This window comes from Nicotiana sylvestris, chromosome 11 (genome assembly GCF_000393655.2).
Source record: "Nicotiana sylvestris chromosome 11, ASM39365v2, whole genome shotgun sequence".
Classification (NCBI taxonomy): Eukaryota; Viridiplantae; Streptophyta; class Magnoliopsida; order Solanales; family Solanaceae; genus Nicotiana; species Nicotiana sylvestris.
Genome location: NC_091067.1, coordinates 21,484,795 through 21,495,744, shown reverse-complemented (window position 1 = coordinate 21,495,744; position 10,950 = coordinate 21,484,795). Strand labels below are relative to the sequence as shown.

Genomic DNA, 10,950 nt, shown 5'->3' with positions numbered 1-10,950 from the left:
TTGGCAGTTGTTAAGTAGTAATACTGTAGTACTTACTTAAAAAGAAGAAGAAGAAGAAGAAACAAGCGCTAAAGATGCGCCGGCAAAGTTACGGAACCACACGTGATATCATACGAATGCTGTGTCAGAGAGAAAAGGGCCAGGCCCATGGGCCCAACTATGGCCCAGCCCAATACCGAAAGTGCAGTTTTGCGTATGATAATTAAAGCGACTCTTCGTAAAACACTGACGTCACGTGAATTTCGACTCCCGACACTTGGCTCTAGCTGTTTTTGCAAGTTGTAGGAGTAGCACAGAGCAGTTAAAACTGTGAAGGGTATATATAATGGAGAGTCACGATTTTAATTTTATATATTTTGAATTTTAGAACGACAACTTCAAATGTTAATAATTATATTTTTTATTTAATAGTTGGACGCATTTAATAAATTTCGTAACAAATATACTGTTTGAACAAAGTTATTGAATTCGACTGAATTCATAGCTGGACTTCTGCATTCGTCCGTGGTGAAGGAGCACACAAGAAAAAGTAACTACCCTGTCCATATATAACTAGCTAAATTAACTAACATAACATCCCACCACCTGTAATAAATAAAATTGCCCACAGAATTAGGTAAACAAAAGCCACACTCTTTTCAAATATTACCAACTGGCAACTACTATGGAGATGTTGGCAACGAGAAAGCAAACTGTCATTATTTATCAATCTTTTGTTATGTATGGTGTTATTTTGCACCAAACTCTTTATCTTTTAAATTTTGAATTATATATTGAAACTAAGAGGTTTCGCTTTTTCTTTCTCTCTCTTCGATAACGCACGCCTGTCTTTCTAATGGTAACACTGCCATTTCCACCGGCAAATTTCAGCGCCGGCGATTCGTCCAGGTGAACCAGGTAAGTTCGACCCTCTCTTTCTCTCTCCTCTCCTCTCCTTTCTCTCTCCTTTCTTTCTCCTTTCTCTTTCCCGGGTCTCTCTCTTCCTTTCCCTTTCTTTTAACCCTAGCAGCAGCTAGGCCGACGACCCACCGGCGCAAGCTATCTTCTGCTTTTCCGGCCCAGCCACACCACCCTCCCATGTGTTTCCCCTTTCTTCAAACCTTGCCTCGGCGTACATCTAGTTCTCGGGCAGGCTTTGTTTTCCAGCGACCGTCCCGGTGACAGTCCTCCCCCTTTTCTTGGCCTCAGGGTTTGCTGTGTGTGTTGCAGGTAGCACTTTTGATGGCTGTTTGGTGACGGGTGGGAGGTGCACGGACAAGCATAGCGGAGCAGGCCATTTGACAGTCACAAAGGGCTGGACGTCGGGTTCCAAAGCACCTAAGTTATATTTGCGGGAATTGCTGCAGCTGCCCAGGCAAGCGCGAGGCATACAGGCGAGTAGAGCGGAGCATCTCCGGGTGCATCAAGTCATATTTCCAGGTTCTTTCCATCGGGAGTTGGTACCTCCCGTTTTCTTGTCTCTTTATCTGTGTTAGATAATTTGTGGCGATCTAGTTAGCACCATTTTAAGCGTATTTTTAGTATACTTGTAGTTGCAACCGGTTATTTTCTGGTTTAGGCCCGGGTTAGTGCCTTCCAAAGTCTGTCGTAGGTATAATGGTCGTGGTGTGGGATGGTTGAGTAAGGTCATGTCCTCGAGGGGTGTCGGGGGTGAGAAGGGGGTGGGGAGGGGTCAGGGGTTGGGACAAGAGGAAAAGAGGGTAAGGGGAAAGAGGGAGGTTGTAGATTGAGGATCGGATCGTGGAACATAGGCACGCTGACGGGTAAGTCTATTGAGTTGGCAAAGATTCTCCAGAAGAGAAAGGTTAATATAGCTTGTGTCCAGGAGACTAGGTGGGCAGGATCGAAGGCGAGGAATGCGGACGGGTATAAGTTGTGGTACTCTAGAGTCGTGAGGGGTAAGAATGGAGTGGGTATCTTGGTGGATATGGATCTTAGAGAGTCTGTGGTTGAGGTTAGGCGAGTGAATGATAGGCTAATGTTTATTAAGTTGGTCATTGGTGAGTGCACCCTCAATATAGTTAGCACTTACGTGCCGCAAGCGGGCTTGGATGAGGAGGTTAAGAGGCGCTTTTGGGAGGGCCTGGATGAGATTGTGCGTAGTATTCCTCCTACTGAAAGGTTATTTATTGGAGGGGATTTTAATGGCCATATCGGGGCGGCTGCTGGTAGTTATGGTGAGATGCATGGTGGCTTTGGCCTTGGGGATAAGAACGGATGAGGTACTTCGCTGTTAGACTTTGCTAAGGCTTTCGAGGTGGTGATTGCGAACTCAACTTTTCCGAAGAGGGAGGAGCATCTGGTTACTTTCCGAAGTTCGGCGGCAAAGACTCAGATCGATTACCTTCTCCTCAGAAGGTGTGATAGAGGGTTGTGCAAGGAATGCAAGGTTATCCCGAGAGAGACCCTCGCGACTCAGCATAGGCTCTTAGTGATGGACATCAGCATGAAGATGAAGAGGAAGAAGAGGTATGCTCGTGGCCGACCAAGGATTAGATGGGGAGCTTTAACCAAGGATAAAGCCCAGGAATTAGAGGGGCGGTTATCAGCTATGGGAGCTTGGAGGAGTAGTGGAGACGCGAGCACTATGTGGTCAACTACGGCGAACTATATGAGGAAGGCGACGAGAGAAGTGCTAGGAGTATCGAAGGGTTTTTCTAGCAGGCACCAAGGAGAGTGGTGGTGGAATGACATAGTCCAAGGTAAAGTGGAGGCGAAGAAGGTAGCGTACGCAAAGTTGGCAGGGAGCTCAAGCGAGGAGGAGAGGAGAGCGAATAGAGAGAGGTACAAAGTGGCTAGAAAGGAGGCGAAGCTGGCGGTCACGGAGGCTAAGAATGCAGCGTTTAGCCGTATATACGAGGAATTAGGGGAGAAAGGAGGGGACATGAAGTTGTTTCGGCTGGCTAAAGCGAGGGAGAGGAAGGTCCGGGATCTGGACCAAGTGAGGTGCATCAAAGATGAGGATGGTAGAGTATTGATGGGAGATCCGCAGATTAAGCAGAGATGGCAGACGTACTTCTATGGTCTTCTAAATGAGGAGGGGTACCGGGATATAGCGCTAGGGGACTTGGGGCATTTGGAGAGTCTCCGAGATTTTAGGTATTGCAGGCGCATTATGGTCGACGAGGTCGTGGGGGCTTTGCGTAAGATGAGTAGGGGTAGAGCGACCGGGCCAGATGAAATTCCGGTTGAGTTTTGGAAGTATGTGGGTAGAGCATGATTGGAATGGCTGACTGGGTTGTTCAATGTAATTTTTAGGACGAAAAGGATGCCGGAGGAATGTAGGTCGAGTACAGCGGTACCTTTGTACAAGAACAAAGGTGATATCCAGTGTTGTAACAATTATAGGGGTATCAAGTTACTTAGCCATACCATGAAAGTCTGGGAGAGGGTGGTGGAGGTGAGGGTGAGGAAGATGACGTCTATATCCGACAATCAGTTTGGGTTCATGCCGGGTCGCTCCACTACGGAAGCTATCCACCTTATTAGGAGGTTGGTGGAACAGTACAGAGATAAGAAGAAGGATCTGCATATGGTGTTTATTGACTTGGACAAAGCGTATGACAAGGTTCCTAGGGAGGTGCTCTGGAGATGTCTTGAGGTGAAGGGTGTGTCGGTAGCCTACATAAGAGCGATCAAGGATATGTATGATGGAGCTAAGACTAAGGTTAGGACTGTGGGAGGCGACTCAGAGCATTTCCCGGTTGTTATGGGATTACACCAAGGCTCTACGCTTAGCCCATTCTTATTTGCCTTGGTGATGGATGCTTTGACACATCATATTCAAGGGGAAGTGCCATGTTGTATGCTATTTGATGATGACATTATTCTAATTGACGAGACGAGGGCAGGTGTTAATGAGAGATTGGAGGTTTGGAGACAGATTCTCGAGTCTAAGGGTTCCAAATTGAGCAGGTCTAAGACAAAGTACCTGGAGTGCAAGTTTAGCACTGAGTCAAGGGATGTAGGCGGGGACGTGAGGCTTGGGTCACAGGTCATCCCCAAGAGAGATAGCTTCAAGTACCTTGGGTCGGTGATTCAGGGGGACGGAGAGATCGACGAAGACGTCACTCACCGCATATGGGAGGGCTGGATGAAATGGAGGCTTGCATCTGGAGTCTTGTGTGACAAGAAAGTGCCACCGATACTCAAAGGTAAGTTTTATAGAGCTGTGGTTAGACCGGCAATGTTGTATGGGGCAGAGTGTTGGCCGGTTAAGAACTCCCATATCCAGAGGTTGAAAATAGCAGAGATGCGGATGCTGAGGTGGATGTGTGGGCACACTAGGATAGACAAGATCAGGAATGAAGATATTCAAAGAAAGGTGGGTGTCGCCACTGTGGATGACAAGATGCGGGAAGCGAGGCTCAGATAGTTCGGGCACGTGCAGAGGAGAAGCATCGATGCTCTGGTGAGGAGGTGTGAGCGGTTGGCCGTGGTGGGCATGAGAAGAGGTAGAGGGACCTAAGAAGTATTGGGGAGAGGTGATCAGGCAGGACATGGTTCGTCTGCAGATTTTCGAGGACATAGCACTTGATAGGAAGGCCTGAAGGACTAGCATTAGAGTTGTAGGATAGGGGTAGTAGAGCTTTCCTTACTGCATGCCGGGGGTGAGGCGGGGTTGGATTAGGGTTGATCTTAGATGGTTTACAGTTTATGTTGAACCCACACTATTCTTGTTATTTATCTTAGATTCCTTAGACTCTGGTTACTGTTATTGCATGCCATTCATCTTTTGATTTTTATGCTTCTGTTACTATAATGGTTTTTACTGGAGTTTCTAATGAATTCTCTTTTCTTTTCTTTTTTTCCTTGTTTTTCATTATTTCCATCGTTCTGAGCCGAGGGTCTATCAGAAACAGCCTCTCTGTCCTACCGGGGCAGGGGTAAGGTCTGCGTACACATTACTCTCCCCAGACCCCACTATGTGGGATTTTACTGGGTAGTTGTTGTAAAATTTAATATATATGTTAAAATTTAATTGGCTAATTTTTTCTTACTATTTGTTGTTATGCATTGAAAAATATTGGGTTAAGTTGAATAGATGGACTATATATAAAACTCCATCTGCCATATTTCACCCTGTTATTTGTGGCTTGAATTGTTTCCTTATATTTTTAGGAAATTCATAGTCCCTATAGGTTTAGGAAAACCCATTGTCCTAATAGATTTGAGAAAGGAAAACCTATAGTCCTTGTCAAATTGGGAAACCTTTCTCATATATGTTTGGGACCTTTTGGGATCTACATATAGGGGTTGTAGTTGGAGATTTTATAGATTGTACTGTGCTTTGCTTCTCATTCATAGTGAAAAACTCTCTCTGTTTTTGCCCCGAGGATTAGGCTTAGCCGAACCTCGTTAAATCCTTGTGTTGATATTTCTTCTCTTTTGCTTTGTGCGTGATTGTGTGCTAGTTAACCCACGATATTATGCAACAATAGGTATCAGAGCAAGGTTCGAGTTTTTACATATAATCTAGGGTTAAGATGTCTTCATCATCTTCAACAAAGTACGAAGTAGAGAAATTTGACGGAGGTTCTAGTTTCAGTCTATGGAAGATTAGGATGAAATCATTCCTGGTGTTACAAGGATTATGGAAAGCAATTGATGAGGATTTTCCTGAAGAGATGAAGGAGACAGAGAAGGTAGACCTGAAGGAGATGACTTTGAGTGCGATTTTCATGAGCGTTACAGATAGCGTTCTTCAGGAAATTGCTGAAGAAACTATTGTAGCAACGACATAGAAGAAGCTGGAAGATCTGTATTCTAAAAAATCGCTTATAAACTGCCCCTACCTAAAAAAGAGGTTATACAATCTCCGTATAAATGAAGGTACACCTGTCAAAACTCACATTGATGAGTTTAATTCAATTATAATCGGCCTGAAGAATGTGGATATCAAAATTGAGAGTGAGGATCAGGCCTTGATTGTGTTATGTTCTTTACCACTGTGTTATAATACTTTTGTCGATACACTACTATATGGGAAAAACAGCATTTCACTAGAAGATGTTAGTAATGCACTAAAATCTAAAGAGTTGAAAAAGAGCTTTCCAGACAGTAGAATTGAGGGCGAGGGTCTTGTGATTAGAGGAAGAACCCAACAAAAGGACTTTAACAGGAAAAAGTCAACCTCCAGATCAAAGTCTAGAGCAAGGAAGGAACACTATTATGAGTGCGGGGAGCAAGGTCGCTACAAGAGAGATTGTCCTAAGCTGAAGGAGAAAAGAGGGAAGCAGAAAATAGATAATTCGGCAAATATTATTGACATTGGTAATAATTATGATGATAGTGACTATGTAGGGGAAGCCTATGCTGTGAGTTCTAGTCATCGGCAAAATTCTTGGGTTCTTGATTCTAGTGCTACTTTCCACATGTGTCCATACAAGAATTGGTTTGCAACTTACAAGCAAATGAGTGGGACTGTCTATATGGAAGATGATAATACATTACCAGTAGAGGGGGTTGGTAACATCAAATTGAGAATGTTCGACGGAATTATCAGAAACATTGGGTGTTGGCATGTTCCTCGGATAAATAAGGGTAAACTACATTGAGTGTTGGATGATCAAGGGTATAAATTTCACTCCGAGAATAGAATACTTAAAGTGTGTAAAGGCTCCATGGTACTCATGAAAGGTAAACTACATTCTAAATTGTATCATCTTTAGGCCAGTATAGTTAAAAGGGAAGCTGGTATAGCTTCTGGGAAAAGTGATCTGAATCAGTCTCAGTTGTGGTACTTGCGACTTGGCCATATGAGCGATAATGAATTGTCTTTGTTGAGTAAGCAAAATTTGCTGAATGGGTACAAAAATCAAGTTTTGAATTTTTGTGAGCATTGTGTATTTGGTAAACAGACAAGGGTAAAGTTCATCAAGAAGGCCGAACACAAGATCAGAGACAAGTTTGATTATATACACTCTGACTTGTGGGGTCCAAACAGAGTTCCCTTCAAGAGTGGTGCCAGGTATTTTTTGACTTTGATTGATGATTACTCAAGGATAGTGTGGGTGTATTTTCTGAAAACAAAGGATGAGGCATTTTCGACATTTGTTAAATGGAAGACGATGGTTGAGAGGTAGACGAAAAGAAAAGTTAAGCATCTTCGAACTGACAATGGGTTGGAATTTGCAATTCTAAGTTCGAGAATTTCTACAGCAGGGAGGGCATAGTGAGACACTGCACTTGTGTCGGAACACCACAACAAAATGGTGTTGCAGAACGTATGAATAGAACGCTTTGTGATAGGGTACGAAGCATGCTTTCACGCTCATGTGTTAGCAAAGATTTTTAGGCTGAAGCAATCAATACAGCTTGTTATCTGGTCAATAGATCTTCATCCACAGCTATTGAGTTCAAAACTCCTTTTGAGGTATGGTCCGGTTCGCTTGCTGAATATTCAAATTTAAGGATATTTGATTGTCCTACTTATGCTCATGTGAGGGATGGAAAACTTGAGCCGAGGGCAAAGAAGTGCATATTTCTAGGGTATGCAATTGGAGTGAAAGGTTATAGTTTGTGGTACATAGATCAAAAGACTCATGGGCTAATTATCAGTAGGGATGTAACATTCAATGAATCTGCCTCACTGGACAGTCAGAGGGAGAAGGCAATAACAGAAATAAATCGTGGTGTCAGTGACCGCATAGAGCTAGCAATTGAATCTCCACTAGCTCAATCTAGTAGTTTTAAAGTAGAAGAAGTGGATGAGGTGCAAAATATTGATTAAGATGATAATGTTGATGCACCTGCGCAACAACAACCATATAGCATTGCAACAAGCAAAGAGAAGAGAGTGATCAACCTACCACAAAGGTTTGCAAACGTAGTTAATGAGAATCTTCTTGGATATACAAATCTAGTGGGATTTGCTTTGGCAGTTGCAGAGACCGTTGATGTGTTTGAGTGTTATATCTATCCAAAAGCTATTCTGGGTATAGAACCAAATCGATGGATTAGTGTTATGGCTGAAAAGATTGAGTCTCTTAACAAGGTTAGGCGTTGCCTAGACTTGGTTGATGTGTGTGCCAATGAATAGAGCCCTTGCAAGGGCTGAGGGTAAGGTAGAGAGACATTATTCCTGTTGATGAAGAGAATTCAAGCCAATGGGAAGATTTGTTATTTGTGGCTTGAATTATTTCCTTGTATTTTTAGGAAACTCATAGTTCCTATAGGTTTAGGAAAACCCATTGTCCTAATAGATTTGGGAAAGGAAAACCTATATTCCTCGTCAAATTGGAAAATCTTTCTCATATATGTTTGAGACCTTTTGAAATCTATATATAGGGGTTGTAGTTGGGGATTCTATAAATTGTATTGTGCTTTTCTTCTCATTCATAGTGGAAAACTCTATCTGATTTTGCCTCGTGGATTAGGCTTAGTCGAACCTTGTTAAATCCTTGTGTTGATATTTCTTCTCTATTTGTTTTGTGTGTGATTGTGTGCTAGTTAACCCACGATATTCCGCAACACACCCTACATTCAATCTTGAGAATATAATCAAATTTGCTCCTGAATTATGCAAAAAAAGTTTAGATATGCCACTAATTAATAGCTTTGACAATTATGCCCTTGTTGTAACAATGCGGCATGGCCAAAACATATAACGGGAGTATTGTGGTATTGTTTATTTAAACTTTCTTGCTTTATTTTTGTTGGGCTAAACTAGCCCAAATACTTCTTAATAAGGTGTGACATTGTCCGTTTTGGGCCAAACTTTCGGTTTTCCGTAAAATGTCTCGCACCATTAAGAGATCCCTACACTTTATATATAGACTCTAGGGGTGTTCAAACCGAATCGAAAAACCGCACCAAACCGAAAAACCAAAACAAACCGATTAAAAAACCCGACTAGGTTTGGTTTGACTTGATTTGGTATTGAGTAAAAAAAACCCGAACCAAACCGACATATAAATATATAAATTTTATTTATATTTTTAAGACTTTATAGTGAATTTTCTTTAGAAAATGTAGAAATATTTGGGATCCTCTCATGTATTAACCTTGAGAGCGTAAATTAACGAAAAATTATTGTTAGACGACTAAGAAATAACTATCATGTGTTACTAAAAAAATTCTCCCATTAGAATATTTTAATAGATCATATGTTTGTCAATTTTTTTCCATATTTACTAAACATATGTTTACTTATCAAAGCTTTATCTATAATTTTAACAAAGTAAGATTGAAATAATATTCATGTAACAAAAAAATCCGAAAAATCCGACAAAACCGAACCAATCCAAACTGATATAATTGGTTTGGTTTGGTTTTGATAAAAACCGAACCAACCCGGTCCATGTACACCCCTAGTAGACTCCCAATTTTTTCAGCTATTAATGTGGGACTTTGTTCGCATACTCAACAATCTCCTCCTCGAACTAAGTTTCTTGTGGCCCACTATCACGATCCACGGGTTAATTTCCAAGATTACTATGTGCCACCCACATTGTTAAAGTATTATGGCACCTGAAGCCCGCGACTAGCGGCTTCTTGTGTGCATGTCGTCGCGAACCATCACTCTGCCATCTCCATACTCTTCCCGTTGAACCTGGGTGTTGATACCAATTGTTGAACTAAACTAGTCCAAATACACTCTTAATATGGTACTACTAAAAAAATCAGGTTTTAGCGACGGACAAAATCTGTAGCTAAACAGAAAAATCCGTCGCTAATCTCATTTAGCGACAGATTAGCGATGGATTATTAAAAGATTCTTCTAGCTACGAGTATTTTAGCGACAGATTAGCGACGACGTTCGTAGCTAATTCCAGTTTTTTTGTAGTGGGATCCGCTTTGGGCCAAACCTGCACGGTTTTTCCCAGAAGGCCTCACACCATTAAGAGATTCATATACCTTATATGTAGACTCCTAATCTTTTCAGCTATCAATGTGAGACTTTATTCGCACACCCAACCATTCACTTTCTGTTAGTTCACTATTCTTCACGTACCATACTGATCTGAACCCTCTTTGTACATTGTATAGGACTATAGGAGTATATCATATTAATTTGAATTTTCATAGTATTTTTGCATATTGTTTTTAATTTTCTTTAATGAAAATTTTATCTTTGCTAGTGTTGTTTATACGGTAGACATGTCAAATTGTAACGTGGATAGTTCTTTTGTTTTCTATTTGTCTTCCAACAATCCTGGCTAGATGCTGCAGTAATTTCTTTGTCAGAAACCATCTAATCTTTATAGGAAAAAGTGGAATGACCATCTCCAACGCAGTAAGTAAAAGTGTAAATGGTATCCTACGGAAAACAATTCTAACTTTAGTTTTACCTCAGTAACACATAAAGTTAAAAAAGTTGCACTTTTTTCCGTGTGTGAAGTAAAATGAGACAAAACCAATGGTAGTACATGACAATTCACCTTAAAAAATTTAATCCGGCAAAATAAATAGTAATGTTTTCTTTATCCTAAAAGGATATTACTTTTCTATATTTAGAACAACAACAATAAATTTAGTGAAATCTAAGAGTGAAATTTGAAGAGGGTAACGTGTACACAAATCTTAACTCATCTTGTAAAGGTAGAGATATTATTTCGAATATATTTTCGGTTCAGGACTTTTTTATTTTAAAGAATAATTTATTTTTATTTTATCCTAATTAATTATTTATAAGCACACAAATGTATAAATTTATCTTAGATCATAATTTCAAGATTTTTTTCTTTCTATACTCTGTGACCAGTTAAATGATAGTACTACATAAATTTAGACGACCAGAGTAAAAAAAAACAAAAAGGCTTCAACTTGCGACGAGCACGGACAAAAGAAGAAGAAGAGTAAATCAAATTGAAGGATGCACGGGTGGGTGATGACTGATGACAGTAGACTGATGGAGGTGGACCTCCTCCTAACCCTACACTAATATTCCTTTACTCCTACGTATATTATATTTTTCAAAAATAATTGGTTTATTTTTTCCATGAATAA

General features: G+C 40.9%; 1 protein-coding gene across 1 annotated transcript; it reads left to right on the top strand.

Annotated features, from left to right (window-relative positions):
• The first annotated feature begins 2,434 nt into the window (after positions 1–2,434).
• LOC138880805 (uncharacterized) lies at positions 2,435–3,220 on the top strand. Its single transcript, XM_070160984.1, has one exon. The coding sequence runs from the start codon at positions 2,435–2,437 to the stop codon at positions 3,218–3,220; it is 786 nt and encodes a 261-aa protein (XP_070017085.1).
• The last annotated feature ends 7,730 nt before the right edge of the window (positions 3,221–10,950 follow it).